We start from the raw sequence: 25,243 nt of genomic DNA on the forward strand, positions 1-25,243 counted from the left end.
AACATCCTGCATTCCTTGCTAATTCCATATTGCTTATACTCCAACTTTATGCTTTCATTTCCCTTTCCAGTAGATACTGAAAAGTAATGTGTACCCCAACTTCATCAAATTGACTATGAAACTCAACACTGACCTCTTATGTCAACAGATGTGGTTCTCTCGTTCCACGCCTTTGGGAAGTTATTCTGCCTTAATGTTGCTGTGGTTGCCTTTAAAATTTTACATCTAAATGTAAATTTGATGAATTTGGAGTATATAGTGCCACTCCATGCCACTATAACAGTCCCTCCATATGAGTCATCAGCAGGATTTGAACGCTGCAATTTCTGATCCACCAGTCCCGTCTTTAGCATTTGAGCCACAGGAGTAACCTTAATGTAGAACAGCCACTAATGTGCACTTGACACATACTTCCCTATGGATTACACAGTTATTTGCTGAATAGAAGCAGAAAAATGGAGATTAGGGATCCTGGATTCTATCACTCAGTATGGGAGCGGAGTACAGTGTAGTGGTTACAGATATGATAACCAAATCATGCACATTTTGGAACAAAGACTCTGAAAAGCAACATGGCTGAGTAAATAAAATTTGGGTCTGGATTCTGTTTGCAGCTGTTCCTGAAGTGACTCTGTGTAATCTTATTGTTAACATACTTGAGTAATGGGTGGGTAGATGCAGCAATGGCACATACTTGACTCCCTTCTAGGTTGGGGTTCATAGTCTTGGTCAGTATGAGGGTGGTGAAATATAAATGAGGGTGGTGAAATGAGTGCACAGAAATATAAATGGTAGAAAAGAGATTTGAACTTCTGGTCTGACAGTCCAGAGAATTTTCCTGAAGTGACAGCAGTATTTGGCGAGGTTCTCTGGCATGTCAAAGTTCCACATGTTAATCTGTATGACAACAGCAGTTCTGTCTTCAATGCAGGCTTGTCTTCGTGCATATATTTGCAGCTTTTTTCAAATGTTCAAAATAAACTCTGTGCAAAAATGCTACCTATCTACATATAATACTCTGGAAATTGTCACGTGTGAAGCAAAGCCCAGAGGGCTTCAAATTTCTTGGGAAAGAAGTCCAAAAATAAACGGAGGCATTCCATTGAAACTTTAAAAACACAGTGATTTTGGAACTCTTAGTACTTTCTCTGCATATACTCAGAAATCTTCAAATCATGTTGAAAAATTCAAATGCTACACAAAGTTTACATTCTTTGTTTTGCTTTTTGCCATTTTATGATTTTTTTTTAATGAAGTGAAGGTTTAAAATTCTTTCTAAATTGAAACCTTTGCTGCAACCTTAATTAGTGTGTTGCAACCAGTTCCACCCTAATATAAGGCCATGTCATCCTGTGATGTCAATGAAAAATCTCCATTGCTTAAAAACTGATTGCACAGTATTATCCATAGATGTATGAAATGCGTAAATGTGTTCCAGGTGGTAAAAATGTATTCCATGCAATTTGCTAGGGTATTTTATCTGAAGGAAAACGACACTGAAATCTTTTAAAACTATTAAGGTTTTTTTTTCTTCTTCTTCTTCCTGTTAACTGCCCTTCAGTTTTAAAAAAAGCATTAGTAGCTTAAAAAAAGAGAGGGAGAAAGAGAGAGAGAGAGGGAAAAAAAAAAAAAAGATTAGCTTGCAGCAGACTTTCCTGGATTGCTAACATTTGCTTTCTCATCAAAATATAAAAAGCACAGTAAGTTTTTTTTTGCCTGAATAGCATATCTACTGGAACAAACCTTCATGGTTTCTTCAATCCTCTGTAATTCATGCATTTAATCCTTTTATTGGCCAACTGCCAGTAAATGGGGATGCGGGAGGGGTGGAATCAACAGTGAAACTATATGCTGATGCCTTTGAACAGTCCAAGTTGAAGGCAGACTACATTTATTATAATTGCCTGTATTTGGACTTACCCAGAAAATTTGCTTTTTATTTTTTTCTACACTGTACCTCTGTCAAAGAGAAACCCATTCATGTATTTTTTCTTCTCTTCATTTTACAGTACAGCCATTCTGATGTAAAGACATTATTTTGAAAAAAAATCCATACAGCATACGATTCCTCCTGTTCAGTAATTTATGACTGGCAAAGTAAATGAAATAATGTTTTTATAAATACTAATTTATTTAATAAAAATACAAAAATATAATATACATATATAAAAATATCCTGATGAATCAACACAGACATTCTTTAACTCAATAAATATGGCAGTAATATTAATTCCTTTTTTAAGGTATACTTTTTCAGATTATGTTACAACACAGGTGCACAATCTCCCAGCTAGTAATAAATGTGATGCAAAGCAATAAAAAAAAAAGTATAAGTTTTCCATCTATTTATTATTAAAGGCACAAAAAGCCTTTTTTTAGTGTCTTCTCATTGTCGGTGAGAATCTTCCTTCAGGGGTTTTTAGGCAGAGAGGGTGAAGTATAGATTTTATTTTTATATTTAAATCAATCATATTAATTTACGTTGACTTATTTATTAAGCAAACTCTTACTAAGACAACACCTATTTTTTGTATTTTTTTCCAAGTAAGAGAGTGTAGGCCACTTTATCTATTAACATAGACATTACCTCCACTAACACTGACCAAGTCACAGATTACTTTCTCAGTCTCCGTCACTGTCATCTCCACCATACATGTCTGCCAGCTTTTTAAATCGAGGTCCCCAGTCACTGAGGTAATCATAATCTTGGTTGCCATCCATAGTAAGGGATTCCAAAGAGCTAAGTGAATTTGCTATAGAATCGTTCCCTTCATAGGCGTATGTCGCTAGTGAATCGTAAGGGGGTGCGGTTGGGTCTAAATCATTTTCCTTTAGCTTTCGTTGAATAAAATCTTGGACATCAATGTTTTCCCACAGAGGTGCAGTCCTCCTTATCTGAAATATAGTTTCTGGGATAACATCTCTTCTCATCTTACTTTCTTCTCTTGCTTCTGGATTCCTTAGTGTTCCAATGTCAAAAGCCTGGGTATCTTCTTCCCCACCTCCTTCATCGTTGTAAGTCACAATATTGTCCCGGACATCATCCTTTGAGATGATCAAGGGCTCTTTCTTTCTCTGCCTCTTCAATGCTGCAAACAGCACAACTAAAACTGAAAACAAATAGATGATGAGCTGCAGTGTAGCCTAAATAATGAGATGGACAAGATAGTTAGCACTGAAATGGAGTTAATGCACATTTGCAATCATAGAATCATAGAATATCAGGGTTGGAAGGGACCTCAAGAGGTCATCTAGTCCAACCCCCTGCTCAAAGCAGGACCAATTCCCAACTAAATCATCCCAGCCAGGGCTTTGTCAAGCCGGGCCTTAAAAACCTCCAAGGAAGGAGACTCCACCACCTCCCTAGGTAACGCATTCCAGTGTTTCACCACCCTCCTAGTGAAATAGTTTTTCCTAATATCCAACCTGGACCTCCCCCACTGCAACTTGAGACCATTGCTCCTTGTTCTGTCATCTGCCACCACTGAGAACAGCTGAGCTCCATCCTCTTTGGAATCCCCCTTCAGGTAGTTGAAGGCTGCTATCAAATCCCCCCTCATTCTTCTCTTCTGGAGACTAAACAATCCCAGTTCCCTCAGCCTCTCCTCATAAGTCATTTGCTCCAGACCCCTAATCATTTTTGTTGCCCTCCGTTGGACTCTTTCCAATTTTTCCACATCCTTCTTGTAGTGTGGGGCCCAAAACTGGACACAGTATTCCAGATGAGGCCTCACCTTGCAATGGACAAATAATTTTATAACTGAGAGAGGATGTTTGGAAAATAGGGAAAAGCTACTATTGAACAATAATAAAGTGAATGTTGATTCAGATATAAGAATTACAAATACCTAATGTTAAAGTTAGGTTAAAGTTAAGGAAATGTATTATTGATTAGGATTTGCATTTTCAGAGTCAAGCAAAATCCTGTTCCTAATGTTTGTCATTTTGTGGTTCCACACTGGAGCGGAGGTTTCTTTGACCATAGTCCCTAATAATGTTTAGTTTGTTTCATTTCTGTTTTGTGCTGCTTGCCATGCAGACATTAGGGGTAACATTTTCATAAGTGAGGGTATGGCTACACCTGTGCTGCTGTAGTACTATAGTATAGTACTGCAATGGAATCACTGTAGTAAATGCACCCCCTTGAGAGGCAGTAGGTAGTTTGATAGAAGAACAAATGGATGTAAACTGGCCATGAACAAATTCAGGATGGAAATTAGAAGAAAGTTTCTAACAATCAGAGGAGTGAGGTTCTGGAACAACCTCCCAATAGGAGTTGTGGGGTCAAACAACTTAATTTAGTTTTAGGAGAAAGCTGGACAATTATGAGTGTGATTGTATAATGGATTGCTTGCGATGGTAGGGATCAGGGATCAACAGCCCTGGGACTCACATCCAGTTTGACTTACATTCCCAAAATCTGATGCTTCAGGGTTTCAGCCAGCCATCTGCAGGATGGGATTTTTTCCTCCAATATATCCAGGGAGGTTTTATTATTTTTTTAATCTTTTTCCTCAGAAGCATCAAAGATGCCTATTGCTGGAGATGGAACATTGGATGTGGCGGGAAGTGCTCTGAGGTGGCACCAAGCATTTTCTCTCTCACATGCTTGATTGGCTGGTTCTTGCTCATATGCTCTGTGTCTAACTATGTCTAATCGCCATATGTAGAGTTGAGAAGGAATTTTCCCCAAGGTCAGAATGGCAGGGGCCTTAGAGGTTTTTCACCTTCCTCTGCAGCATGTAAGTGCAGGTGACTTTCCTGCATTATCTAGGTATAACTCATGTAATCATTTCCCTGTTATTGTGGGGGCCTCAGGCACTGGTGCACCTTGGTCCCTCCTGTTCTCTGCCTTTGGCACATCATAATCTAGTCTCCTGTGGGCTATAATGCTTTGGTCTCATTTCAGTTGTTGGGTTTGATGTGCAGGTGCTGAGTGGTGGTGGAGGCCTGTGATATACAGGAGGAAAGACTAGATGATCTGGTGGTCCCTTCTGGCATTAAACTCTATGACCTAGTGTTGTCTATACCAGTGCTTATGTCAGCTTAACCAAGTCTTTTAGGGGCACCTACATTTTTAGTGTAGGTCAAGCTTTATGCTCCTAAGGCCCCATTTTCAAAAGTGACAGGCATGCTATTATACAGCTTCTGCTGGCATAGCTATATTGGTCAGGGGTATGAATAGGTACCATCTCTGACAGGTATAGCTGTGCTGACAAAAGACACAAAAAGGCTGTTATACTGGCAAAGATCACACTTTTTGCTGGTATAGCTTATTTCACTTGGGAGATGGGGACTGAAAAAAGCTGCACCAGTAAAAGTGTGGTTACTCTGGTGTAGCTGTGTCCACACTGGGAGCGTTTTGTTGGGATAGTATGCTGGTATGCCTATACCGGCAAAGCTCTCCTTGTTTATACATGGCCTAAGTCCCATGGACTTTCAGTGAGACTTAGGGCTAGTCTTCACAATGGAGCTAAATTGGTGCTGCTGCAATCGATGCAACGGCATCAATTTAGAGAGTCTAGTGAAGACATGCTCAATCGACGGGAGAGCGCTCTCCCATCGATTTCTGTACTCCTGCGCAATGAGAGGCTGAAGCAATGTCGGCAGGAGAGCATTTCCCATCAATGTAGCGTAGTGTGAACCCTGCAGTAAGTAGAACTGAGCTACGTCGACTTGAGTTAGGCTAATGTAACTCGAATTGCTTAGCTTACATCGACCGGCAGCTGTAGTGTAGACCAGCCCTTAGGGTCCTAGGTGCCCAATTCACTTTTGAAAATAGGACTTAGGAGCCTAAGTCACTTAGACTTAAAAAAAATTGCCCTAAGAACCTACAGTCATTAATACCAAAACTTTTATTGACTTCAGTGGCTTCAGGACTTGGAATCTAGGTCTGTACTAACAGCCACTTATTTAAACAACTGATCCTGCTGCAAGAAATACTAGTATAGCAATTTTCACCTTTGGATGAAGTGATTGAAGCTGAAGTGTGAGCCTCTACAGCAGGAGCTAAAGGACTAAGCCCAGTAGCTAGGAGTTACAGCACAGTTAAGTCATCTGTGGATCAGATGTAGAAATGGATGCCTAACTCATGCTAAGAAGTAGGTTACACTTGTGCTCAGCGACATGAGCCAACTTATACATGAGCACTGGTGAGCAATAACATGAACACTGGTGACTAAAGAGAAGAGAGGGCATGCTGAGGACAGAGAGAACATGAACAGGACCTATATGCTTAAATGTGATTCACTGAATGGAGATGGTTCTACAGTTCTATTCCACATAGTTTCTTTGTGTGTGCAGCAGCCATTTTTAGATTTTTTTTCCAGTTTTCCCCTGTTGTCAGCCAGGAATACTGGCTTACTCAAGTATGCTTAAGAATGTCACTTAAAAGAACCAGAGGCATTTATGAGGGCAGACCCCTTATTGATCTGCTTCCAAAGGTTTCCGTGAATTAGTATCTTTCACAGTCAGGTGCTCAGTGCCTCTTATATAAGCTGTGCTTGGCATTCATGCTGATTTACCAGCTTCTTGTGCCTGCTTCCTCAGCACTTTCTCTAGTTGTCAAACCTGGCAGCCGCCCTCCTCATCTCCCCAACCCTCCCTCACCAGTCTTCATCCTAAATCCCTGCATATCTCCTGATGTCCTTGAGGTTGTCCCTTCACTCTCTCCCTGTTCTTCTCCCTTTCACGCCCACCAGTCACCTGCCCCACCCCCTTCCACTTGCAAGTGTTTGAAAGTTAGTATATATATAGCTCTTCCGTTATATTTTCTATCCAGATGTTTTTAAAAGATAGAAAATATAAATGACTTAATAACTGGTGTAATTGTTAATTTTTAATTATTAGGAGCCAGATTCTGTCATCTGTACTCCTGTTGAGTGGTACATTGCTCAACTTCATTAAATGGGGGACTACTTGTCTAGTAAGATAATACTCTGCCTGAGTAAGGGTAACAGAATCTAGTCCTACGTTACTATTTGCCTCATATCACATCTTTGTAAAACAGTGACATTCTCATCCCGGTTTTCAGCTTTCTTTTGAGTAGTTGTAATGACTTACAGTCCACATTCAAACCCCCCTATTACAAGGTAGTTAGTGTGGAAAATTGCCATATTAAGGGCTTTTCTCTAGTCACCTGAATCAAGGGCTTTGTAGAGTGACAGCAGTCAATAAAGCAGTGACTAGCACGCATGTATTAAATTACATATAGGTCACAAGGCTCACTTACCTAACAGTATAATGATGCAGAGAAGAATGGCAATCAAAGCACCCGTGCTGAGGCCAGCTGAAAGGAGCAAAGCCTCAGCATTACAGGACTGCATATTCCCCCGGCTATCGCAGGCACACACTCGAATTGTCAGCGTGCCGGTGCTACTCTGGATTGGATAGTCATTGTCGAATATTAAGACTGGCAGGAGATAGGTACTCATTTTACTGCGGCTATATCCATTTCTTCTAGTCAGAATCCCTGCTGTGTTATCTGAAATGGAGGAGCAGAATAACTGTGTGTGACAGTGTGATGTGGTCTCTGACATGGGGGCAAAACAGTGAGATGGCATGCTAGAGTTGCCAACCCTCCAGGATTGCCCTGGAGACTCCAGGAATTAAATATTCATCTTTAATTAAAGATAATATCATGTGATGAAACCTCCAGGAATTCATCCAACCAAAGTTGGCAAGCCTATGACATGCAGGAGCAGAGTTGTTTACCTTTGTTGTCGACAACAGAGAAGTTGGGATGAACTGCAAATTCTGGCACCAACTCAAAGAAGAATTTGTGGCCTCGAGGAGGCTCATCTTTGTCCACAGCACTAACAGTCTGTACCAGCTATAAGGAAAACAAGGTATTATGTGCTTAATGTTTTGTTTTTGTTATTTTTTTTTTAAATAAGACAGCCTTTTCTGATAGCATATGTAAAATACCCAATGCAATTTATTTGAAGAAGCCACCCAGTGCCGAAGGGTTAGTGTGCTATATGGTGGTCTCATGTTAACACAAGGAGAGCTTCTGTTAAACAAATCAGCTCTTTCATTTTTAACTTCACATCCACCTAACAGCACACAAACAAGGGCCTGCTCCGGGCTGCTGCAGGCAGCTCTCTGTTCTGATTAGTTCCGAGTGCCCTGTGTTGCTGTGTGAAGGGTGCCCCTCTGACCAATCCAGCCTCCTCCCATGCCCTTACACATTAGCAGCTTCTTCACACACTGTGCTCTGCAAGTGGGAAACTTGGGTTCAGTTCCTAGTCCACATCTTTTTCTCCTGGAGATAAAGTTAGAATATTGCAGAAGCAGAATTCTCAGCTGTTGGGGGTGGGGGCGGAGGAGAAGGTGGAGAAATGCCTTGCATCACCCTAAATGGACACCTCTGGTTGTGGAATGGCACTGGTGGGAAATGGAGGGCAGTCAAGTCCAGTTGTGAGGGGAAGATAGTAGCAATGTCATAGGGCCATGGGAGCCAGCATGCATAAAGAGGAGGAAAATGTTAAGGGTTCCTTCTGGAATGCAGAAGATTCCCCTGCAGAGCTGGTGCTAACACATTGGAGGCCCTAAACAGGAATATTTTGCCCCCCCATACTAAAATAGGAATGTTCTTATAATAAAAAGCAAATAGGGGGTCCCTTGAGCTGCTCGGGGCTCTAAGCAATTGCTTAGTCTGTTTATGCCTAGCACCAGCTCTGCTCCCCTGCCACATTAAAAATAATTCTAAAAAAAGAAAACAAGTACTCTAGTATTTTTCAGACTAATTTAAGATGTTGATTGCATTTATATGGCTAAAGAAGGTAAAGTTGCTAAAACTGGGAAAGCAAACAAAGTAAGGAAGAGTGAGTTCAGTACCGATATTATATTAAGCATTGTGCAGTTATAAAGTGATGTCATTACATTTACTATGCTATAAACTGTGATAATTCATATGTACAGTAAAAATGACTACTGGGTTGTTCACATTCACTAACTATTGTAGTACCACAGAAATCCAGCATGTTTTGCACTTTCCTGCAGCCGGAGTTGTGGCTGTATCCAAAAGAAGAGGTTTTGGGCTTAATCAGGTGTCAGGATAGCTCAGTGGCATGAGTGAGTGGGTGGGTTTCCCAGAGAAAGGATTTGTGGCTGGAATCCAGAATAAGTTTTAGCAGAGAACTCTCCTTACCACTTCTTTACTCATGAGCAGAGAGCTCCTCTAGCACCTGCTGTGAAGATGGACCTGCTTTTTATGATATTGCAGTGTGCTGAGTGCCTCATTTGAAGCGCTAAATGTCTCCACTGTCCTGGGTATCTTCTGCTTCCCCTGACTTCAAAGGGGTTTGTTATGCATGCAGCTTGTTTCGCTGAGATTTCCAGAGCATATGCATAGCATTAACTGTCCAAGCAAAAGCAGTAACTGCTAAATAACAACACTATCTTGAGTTAAGAACAGTTCCCTTAAAACACCTTTCTGAATACTAATTTCAATGAGAATTGAACACACTCATTCAATATTCTATGTAGTTATTCTGCATCTCTCATGTTTGGGATCTATCTTAGACACTCCTGACAATACAGCAACAAAATATAATAAAACACTAGATGAATAGTTGGCTCTGGAGTAATTTAATTATAGTCAGTAGGTTAAATTAGGTGAAAATGAGAATTTGGCTCATCAACTTCCTTGGCATTATTCCTCATTTACACCAGTGTTGGGGAGATCAGAATCAGGGTCTTTATGGTTTCCTGTCATCTGAACAGAATCTGTGAGGGAATTCATGAATGTCATCTTCCTTCATGATGAACAGAATATAGTTAAAGCAGGATTATGCAATATTTCTTAAAATTAATGAGGCTCTCAAGTACACATTAACATCTCTACATTTTGAAAGTAAGAAGGATCCTGACACTTGGGGAAACTTTTTAAATACATTTGGCCAAGTTCACACTCTTTGCAAAGGAGCTCTGTTGGCGTGTCACTGTACCTGTAATTCCAGTAGCACTTTTTTCTCTAAATATTCCCAGTGTTGGTACCACTGCCACTGGCAGTAGCAATGGTGGATGTGATAGTATAGGCATGGATTTAGATAGCTACAACATTTTAAACCCCATGTCGCCAAAGTCTACAATTCCAGTGCCATTATAGCAGAAATTACTTATGGTGGAAGGCTAGCAGAGCATCAAATAGACTGGAAAAAAAATTTCCTCCTGCATTTTTGTAGAGGTCTGAAGGACAATGTGAGAATAAGAACATCCGGTAGAAGAGAGAGAATTAGAATATTTGCGGATATTTGTCCAAGTGTTGCTAGGAAACTTCCAGGGAGAAAATACCCAGCTAAAATAGCTACCAAAGCATTGTAGTTGAGTATCCAGTGGCTTTTTGAGATGTAATCAGTGAGATGTTTGTAAGATCCACATATGATTCCTTTCAGGTGCAAATAATATGAAGAGTGGACAATTGTGGCAGAAACAGAGGAACCTAATTACACTGAAAATTTATTGTGAGAATAAGGCTGCAGAAATGAAAAACAAACCCTTATTACCTGTTAAAGGTATTGGCTGTCTTGAAAAGATGGAAGAATAAAGGGGAAAAAATGAAGAAAAATATTGCTGGCACAGTTTTCCAAAGGGTGAATAAATCAAAACAAAAACAAGCAAAGAAAAAAATAGAAACTTTTTTTAGCTTTTGTAGATCTAAAAATCATGAATAAAAGAAACTAAAGTCAATCCTAGATGTAGAAATTAAAGAGACTTGGCCTTTCTGATTTTTGGTATGGTAGGGATACTGTAAAAACTAGGGCACAATGTTTTGCTATTTAAAGTTTGTGGTGTCAAATGAAATACATACTTTTCCATTTTGAAACAGTTCTGAATTAGGAGTTGTACTCACGCTTCACAGAGACTTCGGAGAGATGCCTGACATTGTAAGATTGATGAGAGATTTTTTTTTTCAAGAAAGTGACTTTTACTCAAATCAAATGTGATTTCAAGCATATCAGACCTATTGAAAAAATACATTCCTTTTCGTTTAGATGCCCTTGTGAATGAACTCAGATTGAAAAATTCAGCATTACTGTCAGTAATTCTACCTTTCTTAGGAGAATCAGTGTGAGATAGCTCATTGGGATTTATAGGATAAATTCCCATTCTTGAGGGGATCACTCAGCTTTTCAAGTGCTGATAATGTAAACCCGGAGTGTCCATACAAACACTTCACTTTTATATCCAACACAGAGTAGTTTTATAGCTGTTTAAACAATGTAGGCCGAGCAGTGCAACCTTTCTTCAATTCGGTGAGCACTTAGGCCCAGATCCTTGAAGGTATTTAGGTCTCTATGTGATTTCATAACTTTGAGGATCTGGGTCTTACCCCACTGAAGTCAGAGGGACACCCCATGAGTGAATGCTCGCAGATGTGAGGTGGGGTTCCACAGTTGCGTAGGTGCTGGAACTAGGGGTGCTGCACCACACCCTACCTTGAAGTGGTTTCCATTATATACAGGATTTAGAGTTTGGTTCAATGGCTCTCAGCACCCTAACTATACAGATTGTTCCAGCACCCCTGTACATTCAGCCCCTGTTTATGTATCAGAGGGGTAGACGTGTTAGTCTGGATCTGTAAAAAGCAACAAAGAGTCCTGTGGCACCTTATGTTAGAGCTGTTAGTCTATAAGGTGCCACAGGACTCTTTGTAGCCCCTGTTTATGTATCTTTCACAGAGTGCCATCTCTTTCTCAGATACTGCAGATGATTTGGATGCTACGGTGTTTTCTCCTCATTGCTCCAGACTGCTGATTTGTAAGTCACTCAGCATGCTTTAGAAGATTCTCTTAAAGGCAGAACTGAAAGTTTCTTTATAAAAATCCAAGTAAATCTTTTGTATGAATCTTCATGAAGGGAATGGGACGGGACAGAAGATATCGCAAAATGTTTGGGGAAAATATATTTACAATGATATTTTAACAAAAACTTGAAACAACCAATACGTCCATGAGATGCTTGGAAATCTGCCACACACACTCCTTTTCAATAGGTCACTGTCAGTATATATTGATTGTCATTAGAAAACATGACACCTTTCTCTGAAAACGGCAGTTTTCATTTTCTTTGATAAGGCAGCTGTGATGTCACTCGCTATGAAACCAGGAAGATTCCTGAGGAATTCAGGGAGGCTAATTTGTTTAAACAGTCCCTTCTTTGGAGTTTTCAAACAACACAATTAACGTACAGCATACGTTTTTGTACTTTGCAATAATGATAATGTATTGTTAACCTGGGGATGCTTAACTGTCATGGCTTCAGAATTTTGCTTTTGTTCTGCTGCAGAACAAGCTGATTGGAGTGTAGCCTTGAATTCAGTTGAATGATTTGAGCTTTAAGTTCTGGTAATTTGTGACTTCCCTGAAATAAACATAGATATTGCATAATGCTAGATGGCTTTTCAAATGTCTACACTATTGTTTGTTTCACTCATTGACTGTGTGTGAGATATCAAACATCAAAAATGTTACTAGTCCCCCGATTGAGCAATTTTTTATTTACTTCTGTCTAGGGCTATGTCTATACTTACAGTGGCATATGAAGTACACACACTGCCTGCCTTCCTAGCACGGGTATAAATAGCAGTCTGGATGGGGAGACACTGCTTAGGTGAGTAAAAACATGCCAGAACCATAGGGTATATACCCGACATGGCTCTCTACATGCCCAAGCAGTCCTCCCACATCTACAGTGCTATTTTTAGCAATGTAGGGTCCCACTACCACCTTGTTGACAAAGACTTTCCCTACTGTCTCCCACCACCACCAACAGAGCCTTTCACTGGCACTTTGACACTACAGAGTGCAGTGTGCACACAACTTGCTTTTCATCGTGTCATGTGATTACATGTACATTGGATGTCACCACTAGTGTATACAAGGCCTAGGAGTGAATATCACAAATCACAAACCTTAGATCACTGTATTATCATTTCCTGAAATCTGTTCGTCTAGTTATGTGCTGCACATATTTTTTCAAGGGGCTTCCACAAAAATCTCCCCCTAAATCCATGATAAACTATGAAAAATATGCTGAGAGAGAGATTGTCATTGGACTTTGCTGAATGCATAGGAAGGAGGGCACAAAGAGACTTTCCTACCATGCTCCCCTTGGGATGATGTGACTCCACTATCCCCTACAAAGGGGTAAGTGTTAAAGAAACAATCTGAGTATATCAATGATCAATCACAATGGTAGGTGGGAAAGATGAAGATGTAGAAGAATCTGGGAGGGACTGTCCTTCTTAGGAAATCTTTCTAAAATATCTGTCCTTTGATGAAGTTTGATGCATTCTGAAGGCAAATGGTTTACTCATCAGAAGTTGGCTCTTACCCCAGAGATAATTACCAGCATGTGAGAGGTCAGAAAATCTTTTTCCTCTTCCTCTTTTTAAAAGGATTACAGAATTTTAATATATCACTCTACTAAGTCAATGGATGCCTACCCATAATTCAGCTACAGGTCTGTACACAATGCATGATCAATGTTTATCAATGGTGTCATGACAATTATGCCTTTCCCTGCTCCTTCCCAGTCTCTGGAGAAAATACAGAAAAATTAAAGGAAAAATTATCATCTTCCCAAATAAGATGAGCTCTATCCATGCTCTGATGCTTGGGAGCTCATAAATGGCAAGAGAGAATATAGCACCAATGAGCAAAACAGTCTAGTTGTTGATCATTATTGTTAATGTGGTCTCAGCAAATACAGAGAGTTGGATGAGTTGATATCCTATAATTGAATTTTGCAGTCATTGATTCATGCTCTATTAAGGTAAAACTCCCTGGCTTCCATGGAGAGAATTGCCTGACTCTGCCCCTAGTTCAGCTCAGGATCATGCACTGCTCTTAATGAGCTCATAGAACAAGGTTGTGAGAGACCCTTGCACAAGAGCCTTCCACAATAGCAGTCCTTGTGCTTCTGGAGCTCCATTGCAGAGAGAGCGACACTTAAAAGAGGACAAAGATGAGTTGGGGCCAGGACCCTGCTGCTCCCACCATAGCCCACATTACAAGTTTGTGGAACAGATCTGGAACCCAACCTAATGGATGAAGCAGAGGGTATATTTCCATGTGAAAAAAGCATTTATAGAGATGATGCCCTTCCTCAATAGACTCTCTCATCACTGCCGCCCCTGGGATATTGCAACTCTCTCCTGCTCTCCCCATCTCCACACACAGCTGCATCATAAATGCCACAATCTACCCTTTAATATTTGCTGACATTGAACACAGGTATTGTAATTTGGCAATGGGGAGGAATAATTGATATTTCTGGCTGCTTCCTGATGTGAATGAGATTTAGAAAGTGGTGTGATTAATAGCTAAGCTCAATTAAAAGAAAATCTTAAAATTAACTAAATATATTTATCTTCTCTGTCTAGCCCTCATGCTGTGATCATCAGCGTTAAATGCACTGATGTAACTCAACGGGAAGCAATTATAATTCTAACAGGTTGGCTGCTTTAGGTGAGCTCTAAAATAAGGTGGAATAGTATGAAATGAATAATAGTATATTGTACATTATGCGCTATTGTACAATAATAGTATTGTTCAGTACATTAAAATAGGCAACAAAACTGGAGCCTATTTGGAATATAAATACTATATGTCCAAAATGTTCACGTATGTGCATTTAAATCCATAATTATATTCAGACATCTAATTAAAAGTGACTTGATTTTTAAAGGTGTTGAGCACTTGCAGCTCCCAATGAAGCCAACTTTACATAAATGCCTAAATATGAATTTGGGTGCCTAACTTTAGATCCATGTTTGAAATTTTTTACTTGAATCTCCTACTTGCCTGCAGCCACAGAAACCTGCAAATATCACATCCCTGCATATGTAATGAGTAGGAGGCAGTACTTCAGGGAATGATATTTGATGCAGATAATCTCTGTAGCATTAGTACTGAATTTGCCATTTGGGGAAAATAATTTCTGGAATTATATCATATAATTGCTGAGCTCATGCTATTTGGAAGGAGCATCTGAATAGCTAAATACCAGACTAACTAATGGGCCTCTGTCAGCTACATTTTTTAAATGCACGTTTTCTCTAAACCTGCTCTCTTCATTTTTAGCAAAGTAAAATTTGGTGGGGATGTAATGGGAAGAATGTTGACTAACTAGATTCCACACAGATGTTACCCAAAGCCAAGTCAAATCTTTGAGCACTTAAATATAAATAATATAGAAAGGGGCCAAAAACAAAATGGAGGAAATAATAAAATAATAAAACAAAAGTATTTACAAGGGATAAAATAACTATCTTGGGTGACGCTGCTTTAGTCCTTTGTGCTCCTTGAGAATCACATTGTCTCCAAATTTCTCACTGTTGTTAATCAGGTGATGTAGGGGCAGAGTTAAGATTGTTTGAATGATATTAAATGAGCTTTATTGTACTTTCTAATACATTGAACATATTATATTTTGGGGGGAGGGCAAGGTAAGTAGTGCCTCAAATTAGAATATCTAGATTTTCTAACACTTGTGTTTGTGGACAAAACAGCAAATTCAAAACAGCCTTCACTTTGAAGGCTTAAACTTTTTGTTAAGTGATACATTATGTTCAACCTTTACTCCAGTTTATTGAAGGTTTCTGAAGAGGAGTGATCAAGTAGATAAATCAACTGCGAAATGCAAAATATTTGTCTCTAAAGTATTATTGCAGAATATGAACTTGAAGAATCAAAAGGCAAATGAAAATGTAGGCAGTTAGTCAACTAACTCCCATGGAAAGTCAGCAGGAGTTGGGACCTAAGTCCCATAGGTCGCTTTGAAGATCCCAGCCCTAATTTACACCCAAAGAATGGGAAGGTGTCGTGAATTACACATACACAGTTAGTTGGGAAGCTAAATTGTAATTTGTGCATTATTGAGTATTCCATATATTTGAAATTCCACAGAATATATAGGACTACACAGAGTTTGGAAAGGTATCATTTAAGAGGAGATGACAAGTAGCCAGTCTGGGTGGAACTTGTTTGTGATCATACCCCCAAATTTGAAAAGCATTACATATGCTTAATCTTGCTTTGCTTTGCCCAATTCTATTAAAGCTTTTACCATGACTCACTTTGATATCAATCACTGAACTGAGATTCTAAAAATTATTTGTCCACAATCTTGTACTATGCAAAGAGGGTTTGTTGCACAGACAGAAATTTGGTCGTATACCAGCAATCCAGACTTGCTGGCCAGGATTATCTGAATGTATTTCTGTTGAAAAAGTAATTAATAAATTATAAAATAAAACTACCAGAGTACAATAAACAGTAATTGGATGAAATTTCTAAGCTCATTATATAGGTCTCAAACCTTAGTCACACATTAAATTTATGTCACAGTGGTAAAGACATTGTATCCTAATTATAAACATCACATTAATTTGTGACAAGGTGCTCCATTAGTCTTAGAGTTTCATGTGTTTATTTCATTATCTGTTACAATTCCTACCGCTATTTTCATTTCATTTAGTATTGCTGTTACTGTATATATTATGAGATAACTGGCTCTGTCGATGAGGGGAAAGCAGTGGATGTGTTATTCCTTGACTTTAGCAAAGCTTTCGATATGGTCTCCCACAGTATTCATGCCAGCAAGTTAAAGAAGTATGGGCTGGATAAATGGACTATAAGGTGGATAGAAAGCTGGCTAGATTGTCGGGCTCAACGGGTAGTGATCAATGGCTCCATGTCTAGTTGGCAGCCGGTATCAAGTGGAGTGCCCCAAGGGTCGGTCCTGGGGCCGATTTTGTTCAATATCTTCATTAATGATCTGGAGGATGGCGTGGACTGCACTCTCAACAAGTTTGCAGATGAGACTAAACTGGGAGGAGTGGTAGATATGCTGGAGGGTAGGGATACGATACAGAGGGACCTCGACAAATTAGAGGATTGGGCCAAAAGAAATCTGATGAGGTTCAACAAGGACAAGGGCAGAGTCCTGTGCTTAGGATGGAAGAATCCCATGCACTGCTACAGACTAGGGACTGAATGGCTAGGCAGCAGTTCTGCAGAAAAGGACCTAGGGGTTCTTCTTCGAGTGCTTGCTCATATTCATTCCATTAGGTGTGTGCGCGCCGCGTGCACGATCGTCGGAAGATTTTCTACCCTAGCAACACCGGCGGGTCGGCTGTGGAGCCCCCTAGAGTGGCGCCTTCATGGCGCTGAATATATACCCCAGCCGACCCGGCGCCCCCTCAGTTCCTTCTTACCGCCCCTGACGGTCGTTGGAACTGTGGAGCGCTGCTTAGCTGTTCTCCACTCTCCCTAGCTTAGTTTGTTATTCGCAGTTATAGTTATAGTTATAGTCCTAGTGTTTATAGTTAAATAGTTCAATAGTTTTAAAAGTTGTTCTAGTTGTTATAATAGTTCAGGGGATTAAGGGGGTCGTCTCCCCCTTTCTCCCCCGGCCGCGGGGCCGGGCTCATGCCCAACGCTCCCGGCTTCAAGCTGTGCGCCTCCTGCGCTAAGCCTATGCCCACGAGCGACCCGCACGACTCCTGTCTGAAGTGCCTGGGAGAGTCCCATCAAACAGATAAGTGCAAGATCTGTAAGGCCTTCAGACCAAGGACCAAGAAGGAGCGGGACTTTCGGCTCCGGCAACTCCTGATGGAGGCGGCACTTAGTCCGGACGCTCCATCTACAAGTCAGGCCCCGGCACCTAGCGCCTCGGTGCGCAGTGCCCCGGCGGCACCGGCCATGACGACCACGCGAGTGGCGTCAGATAAGCCTCCCCGGCACCGGACCTCGTCGGCACCGCAAGCACAGCAAGTGCCTCGGCGCCGGTCATTATCCCCAGGGCATAAGAAAGCCCATAAGACGGGGACCTCCGTGCCGAAGACGCTGGCTCCCCCAGTGCCGGGGGTAGAGCCGCGTCCGCCGGTGGAGCACCGGAAACAGGTGCCTCCAGCACCGTCGACTCCGGCGCCGAGGCCGTTGAGTCCGGTGCAGACGGCGTCTCCACCGAGGCCGGCGGTGATACAGTGCCTCCTGTCGACGCCAGAGACCTTCGCGGCGGCGAGAGACTTAATAGCTCTCACAGAGCCGGCACCGCCTCAACCACCGGCACCGACGGCACCGTTGACTCGCCCGGTCCAGTCGAGGGGGAAACCTGCCTTGATGCGCCCTCCATCGCAAGGGCTGGAACCTCGGCACCGATCCAGGTCCCGAAGCAGGTCCCCACGCCGCTCGCAGTCCCGGCACCGAATATCACCTCGGCACCGGTCGTACTCGCGGCCAAGATCTTCTTCGCGGCACCGCTCTACGTCTCGGCACCGCTATGATCGTCGGCACCGATCAACGTCGAGACGTAGTTCTCGGCACCGCTACGGTCGACGCTCGACGTCGAGAGGCCGCTCCCGGTACCGGGCATACTCCAGGTCCTCGTCGGGGTCCAGATCCGACTCCCGGCACCGACGAGGTCATCGGTACCGGTCGCGGTCCCGGCACCGATCGCCGGCACCGCATGGAGATAGATCATCTCCGGACCGGCACCGTGCGGCACCGCAGCCCACGGGAATCGTCTCGACACTCTCGGCACCGCCATGGCCATCGAGATCGGTGTCTCGCTCCTCGGAGGACCTCTCGAGATCGGCATACCCCCCTCAGGGGCAAGCCGAGGAACAGGACTTGGGCCATTGGCAGAACATAACAGAGGACCATTCTCATGGCCCATCTCACTAGTCGTTTTGGACCCCGTGGGCGTACCATCAGGCGCAAGGGGCTCCAGTTGCTTCGACCTCTCGCTCCGGTCACTCTGCTAGAAGGGCCCCGGAGTCCACCATCTCTCGGCCTCCGCCAGGGGGCATGGAGGCTTCCGTGTCCGCACCACCTGACGCCCTGGACTCAAGCGCAGGTGATGCTCCGGCCCAGGAGCAGGGAGACCAGGACCCTCCCTTGGATCCTGTTCCACCGGAGGCATCTTCCTCCTCCTCTCCGGATGAGGCAGTGGCGGGCACATCGTGCACAGGTCCACCTCCAATAGATCTTCGGGCTCACCAGGATCTCCTGCGTAGGATGGCCCGTAATATGGACCTGCAGGCGGAGGAGATAGTGGAGGTGCACGACCCCATCGTGAATATCCTCGGAGCGGATGCCCCATCAAGGGTGGCGTTACCCCTGATCCGCACGATACAAGCCAATGTATCTACGATATGGCAGACTCCTGCCTCTATCCCACCCACAGCGAGAGGGGTGGAAAGGAAATACTTTGTCCCGTCTAAAGACTACGGGTACTTGTATACCCACCCCCAGCCGTGTTCACTGGTGGTGGCATCAGTGAACGCAAGGGAGCGCCACGGTCAGCAGGCCGCAGCGCCCAAATCAAAGGAGGCTAAGCGCCTCGATTTATTCGGCCGTAAAGTTTACTCAGCCGGAGGGCTGCAACTTAGAGCGGCTAACCAACAGGCGCTCTTGAGCCGCTATAGCTTTAACTCCTGGAACTCTATGGGGAAGTTCAAGGAGTTGGTTCCCCAAGAGTCCAGGGAGGAGTTTGGAGCCCTGGTAGAGGAGGGTAAGAAGGTGGCTCGGACCGCCTTACAGGCCTCCTTAGACATAGCGGACTCTGCTGCGAGAACCCTGGCCTCAGGTATCGCTATGCGGAGGATCTCCTGGCTCCAGGTTTCGGGTCTGCCTCAGGAACTGCAGCAAACCCTGCAGGATCTACCCTTCGAAGGACAAGGGTTGTTTTCAGAAAAGATGGACTCTCGCTTGCAGAGCCTCAAGGACTCCAGGACGATCATGCGTTCCCTGGGGATGCATGTTGTGGGCCCTCAGCGCAGGCCATTCAGACCGCAGCCTCAGCGCTTCTACCCCCCCCCGCCTCGTCAGAGACAGGACTCGGCCCGGAGGCGAGGGCGAGGTGGTAGACGAAGGTGGACCTGCCCTCAACCCGGTCAGAACCAGGGGCCACCTAGACCACCTTCAGGCCCCAGGCAGAACTTTTGAAGGTGCGGTCGAGGACGGCGCCCCAGTCATCCCCCAGGATCCAGCCCCCTCCTTTCGGGATCGCCTTTCCCATTTCCACCGTGCCTGGTCCCTTATAACTTCGGACCGTTGGGTCCTTCGCACGGTGGACAGGGGATATGCTATCCAGTTTTCTTCAATCCCCCCCTCCTCCCCCCCTTCCCCGTCCCTCTTCAGGGACCCTTCTCACGAGCAACTTCTTATACAGGAAGTTTCCACGCTCCTTGCTATGGGGGCCATAGAGGAGGTTCCAGTGGAGTTAAGGGGCAGGGGATTCTATTCCCGTTACTTCCTCATTCCCAAGTCCAAAGGAGGTCTGCGACCCATCTTGGACTTGCGCGGACTCAACAAATTCGTAGTAAAGTTGAAGTTCCGCATGGTCTCTTTGGGGACCATTATCCCTTCCCTCGATCCTGGAGACTGGTTCGCCGCCCTCGACATGAAAGATGCATACTTTCACATCGCAATTTACCCGCCTCACAGACGCTTCCTGCGGTTCGTGGTAAGCAAGGTGCACTACCAATTTGCAGTCCTTCCCTTCGGCCTATCCTCGGCCCCAAGGGTGTTCACGAAATGTATGGCTGTCGTGGCAGCGTACCTTCGTCGGCAAGGGATACAGGTGTTCCCGTACCTAGACGACTGGCTGGTACGCGGTCGCACCAAAGAGCAAGTTCGAGCTCACGTCCACATAATAGTGCACACATTCAACAAGTTGGGCATCCTACTCAACAAGGACAAATCCACTCTAGAACCTACCCAGAGAATAGAATTCATCGGCGCAGTTCTAGACTCCAGGCGTGCACAAGCCATCCTGCCAGACAACCGCTTTTGCACCATCACGAGCCTCATTCAAGGGCTCAAGGCCTTCCCAACTACCACGGTGAGGTCATGCCTTACCCTGCTGGGTCACAAGGCTTCCTGCACGTACGTAACCAGGCATGCCAGACTTCGGCTTCGCCCACTCCAGACCTGGGTGTCATCAATATACCGCCCACATCGGGACAGCCTGAACATGGTGGTCGCGGTCCCGAACTCGGTCCTGACCTCCCTCACCTGGTGGCTAGATCACAGTGTGGTTTGCGAGGGGATGCCGTTTCACGCCCCACAACCCTCTCTGCCCCTGGTCACAGACGCTTCATCTCTGGGTTGGGGCGCCCATCTCAACGAGCACCATACCCAGGGCCTGTGGACTGCACCTCAGCTAGCCCTGCACATCAATGTTCGGGAACTGATGGCGGTGCGCCTGGCGTGCCAGGCATTTCTCAATCTCCTACGTGGCCGCTGTGTGTTAGTTCTCATCGACAACACCACGGCCATGTTTTACATCAACAAGCAAGGAGGAGCACGTTCGTCAATTCTATGCCAAGAGGCCATTCGCCTGTGGGACTTCTGCATCGCCCACTCAATCCATCTCACGGCATCGTTCCTCCCTGGAGTCCAGAACACTCTGGCGGACCGACTCAGCAGGTCCTTTCAAACACACGAGTGGTCTATCCGTCCGGACATCATACATTCCGTTTTCCAGAAGTGGGGGTTTCCCCAGATAGACCTGTTTGCATCTCGAGACAACAGGAAGTGCCACGTGTTCTGCTCCCTGCAAGGTCGAGCTCCGGGCTCCCTCTCGGATGCGTTTCTCCTTCCCTGGAAAGACCACCTGTTTTATGCCTTCCCTCCGTTTCCTCTGGTCCACAAGGTACTGCTCAAATTGCGCAGAGACCAGGCACAGGTGATTCTGATCGCCCCAGCGTGGCCGAGACAACATTGGTACACCACGCTGTTGGAGCTCTCGGTTCAGACACCGATCCCGCTTCCATTATGCCCGGATCTCATCTCTCAGGACCACGGTCGCTTGCGTCACCCCGACCTGCAATCACTCCACCTCACGGCGTGGCTGCTCCATGGTTCACCCAGGCAGAGCAGCAGTGCTCGCACTCTGTCCAACAGATTCTGCTGAGCAGTAGGAAGCCCTCAACACGGACCACATACTTGGCCAAGTGGAAGCGGTTCTCCTGTTGGTGCGAACAACGAGCCACGTCCCCGTTACAGGCACCTATTCCTCTCATATTGGAATATCTCCTCTCCCTAAAACAGCAAGGGTTGGCGATATCTTCAATTAGAGTTCACCTGGCCGCTATATCGGCCTTTCACCCAGGGGAACTCGCGTCTTCGGTATTCTCTAACCCGATGGTCGTTAGATTCCTCAAGGGCTTAGACCGGATGTACCCACAGCAACGTCAGCCCGTTCCGACGTGGGACCTCAACCTGGTTCTCTCCAAGCTCACAGGTCCTCCATTCGAGCCACTGGCCACCTGTTCACTTCTGTACCTATCCTGGAAGACAGCCTTCCTCGTAGCCATCACCTCAGCAAGGCGCGTTTCTGAACTCAGGGCGCTTACATCTGAGCCCCCTTACACAGTTTTTCATAAGGATAAAGTGCAGCTTCGTCCACATCCTGCCTTTCTCCCTAAGGTGGTTTCTCCTTTTCATATCAACCAGGATATATTTCTCCCGGTCTTTCATCCTAAACCACATGCCACTCGCCAGGATCAACGTTTGCATTCTCTGGACGTACGCAGGGCCCTGGCCTTCTATATTGACCGCACAAGGCACTTTAGAAAGACGACGCAACTCTTCGTTGCAGTGGCCGACCGAATGAAAGGCTCACCGGTCTCCTCACAACGCCTATCCTCCTGGATTACGTCTTGCATCCGGACTTGCTATGACCTGGCAGGTGTCTCAGCACCGCACCTCACCGCTCACTCCACGAGGGCCCAAGCTTCCTCGACGGCTTTCCTGGCGCAAGTTCCGATCCAGGACATTTGTAGAGCTGCGGTTTGGTCATCAGTCCACACGTTTACAGCGCACTATGCACTAGTGCAGCAGTCCAGGGACGATGCTGCCTTCGGATCAGCGGTTTTGCACACAGCAATGTCTCACTCCGACCCCACCACCTAAGTTGGGCTTGGGAGTCACCTAATGGAATGGATATGAGCAAGCACTCGAAGAAGAAAAGACGGTTACTCACCGTTGTAACTGTTGTTCTTCGAGATGTGTTGCTCATATCCATTCCAAACCCGCCCCCCGTCCCCACTGTCGGAGTAGCCGGCAAGAAGGAACTGAGGGGGCGCCGGGTCGGCTGGGGTATATATTCAGCGCCATGAAGGCGCCACTCTAGGGGGCTCCACAGCCGACCCGCCGGTGTTGCTAGGGTAGAAAATCTTCCGACGATCGTGCACGCGGCACGCACACACCTAATGGAATGGATATGAGCAACACATCTCGAAGAACAACAGTTACAACGGTGAGTAACCGTCTTTTACAGTGGTTGAGAAACTGAATATGAGTCAACAGTGTGCTCTTGTTGCCAAGAAGCCTAATGGCATTTTGGGCTGCATAAGTAGGAGCATTGCCAGCAGATCGAGGGACGTGATCATTCCCCTCTATTTGACATTGGTGAGGCCTCATCTGGAGTATTGTGTCCAGTTTTGGGCCCCACATTACAAGAAGGATGTGGAAAAATTGGAAATAGTCCAGCGGAGGGCAACAAAAATGATTAGGGGGCTGGCGCACATGACTTATGAGGAGAGGCTGAGGGAACTGGGATTGTTTAGTCTGAAGAAGAGAAGAATGCGGGGGGATTTGATAGGTGCTTTCAACTACCTATCAAATGGGGGTTCCAAAGAGGATGGATCTAGACTGTTCTCAGTGGTAGCAGATGACAGAACAAGGAGTAATGGTCTCAGGTTGCAGTGGGGGATGTTTAGGTTGGATATTAGGAAAATCTTTTTCACTAGGAGGGTGGTGAAGCACTGGAATGGGTTACCTAGGGAGGTGGTGGGATCTCCTTCCTTAGAGATTTTTAAGGTCAGGCTTGACAAAGCCCTGGCTGGGATGATTTAGTTGGGGATTGGTCCTGCTTTGAGCAGGGGGTTGGACTAGATGACCTCCTGAGGTCCCTTCCAACCCTGATATTCTATGATTCTATGATTATGATTCTATGATTTGACTGTATTATGTGCATCAAAAGTAATGAAAATATGTGTATGAAAAAGAATCATATTGGCAGTGAGGGCCTTTTATACAAACCAAGGCAATTCCAGTCAAAGTATGTTATATTATCTTTCCAACTCATGGACTGGCACATACAATTGGTGACACTGGGTGAATAGAGTGAACAGAATGTGACTCAGTTGAGCCATTGGCTGCACTCTGCCACCATTTTTTTTTCTTTCCTTTTCCAAAATAACATTCAAATGTGCTTTGTGTTTCAATTGCTACTTTACACTCGAACTGTACTTCCTGGAATTCCCTAGTTTATAAGGGGAAACCTACACATACAGTTCTTCCCCAAGAGAGCTCTACACTTTTTCTATGGTGGGCTTCTGCCTCTGGATACAGTCTAGCCCTTAAATTTTAATTCCTTAGAAATCCATTCCATACTGAGATACTTTTAATGCAATGTTTCCACACAGAGTGAATGTTTATAGTGAAGGCGTAACTCTGTGAACAAAAGTGTGAAAACTGAAATGTCAATTGACCCCATGATAAATAGAGAGAGAAGATGGGTGAGGTAATATCTTTTATTGGACCAACTTCTGTTTTGAAAATTGTTTTAGTTTCCTTGAATGATCATGGGGTATGTTTCCTGATTTTCTTCTTCTTTGTAGTACGTGGCAGTGTGTGATGAAATTGGTCCAATAAAAAATAGTACCTTAGTCACCTTGTCTCACTAATGTCTTGGGAGCAACACAACTACAACACTTCAAGATAATGAATTTTGCCATCTGAAATGAAGATAAAGGAAGCAAAACTTAGCAATGACATCTACTTCATGAGTAAATGCAAGAAACAAAACATCATCCCCAAAGGCCTCACATCTATAACTCTCTGACCATTACATACACATAGAAGTTGATGCAATAAAAGATACCTCACCCACATTCTCCTAATAGCCTGAGACCACCATAGCTACAACAATGCTGGAAACATCCATAATAAATAGAAGATTGTAATATTTACAATAGTAATAGAATATTTCAGTATATCCATGATATGTGTATTTTGCTGCACTATGTACCTGGAACTTTTCTTCTCTTTTCTCCAAGCTAGTAAATTACTTCCTCTTTAAATCTGTTTTAGTTTATCAAAAGAATGTGTGGATTCAGTTGGCATAAAGCAAGAGACAACTGGACCTTTTCACAAATTCAAATCTAACCCAAACTGAATCTTAACCAAGGTCTGAGAAAGTTGACATATCTTTCTAGCTT

General features: G+C 44.2%; 1 protein-coding gene across 3 annotated transcripts in view; it reads right to left on the reverse strand.

Annotated features, from left to right (window-relative positions):
• Positions 1-2,493: 2,493 nt before the first annotated feature.
• Positions 2,494-25,243, reverse strand: part of CDH9 (cadherin 9) — a 121,966-nt gene continuing 99,216 nt past the window's right edge. For all 3 annotated transcript variants that reach the window (XM_008171912.4, XM_065584764.1, XM_024108304.3), the window contains 3 exons: positions 7,714-7,831; positions 7,232-7,483; positions 2,494-3,110 (listed from right to left, as the gene is read on the reverse strand). In XM_008171912.4, coding sequence (XP_008170134.1) covers positions 2,623-3,110; positions 7,232-7,483; positions 7,714-7,831 — 858 coding nt within the window. In that variant the 3' untranslated portion in view covers positions 2,494-2,622. The remainder of the gene's footprint in view (positions 3,111-7,231; positions 7,484-7,713; positions 7,832-25,243) is intronic.

The sequence above is a fragment of the Chrysemys picta genome, chromosome 2, assembly GCF_011386835.1.
Source record: "Chrysemys picta bellii isolate R12L10 chromosome 2, ASM1138683v2, whole genome shotgun sequence".
NCBI classification, from domain to species: domain Eukaryota; kingdom Metazoa; phylum Chordata; order Testudines; family Emydidae; genus Chrysemys; species Chrysemys picta.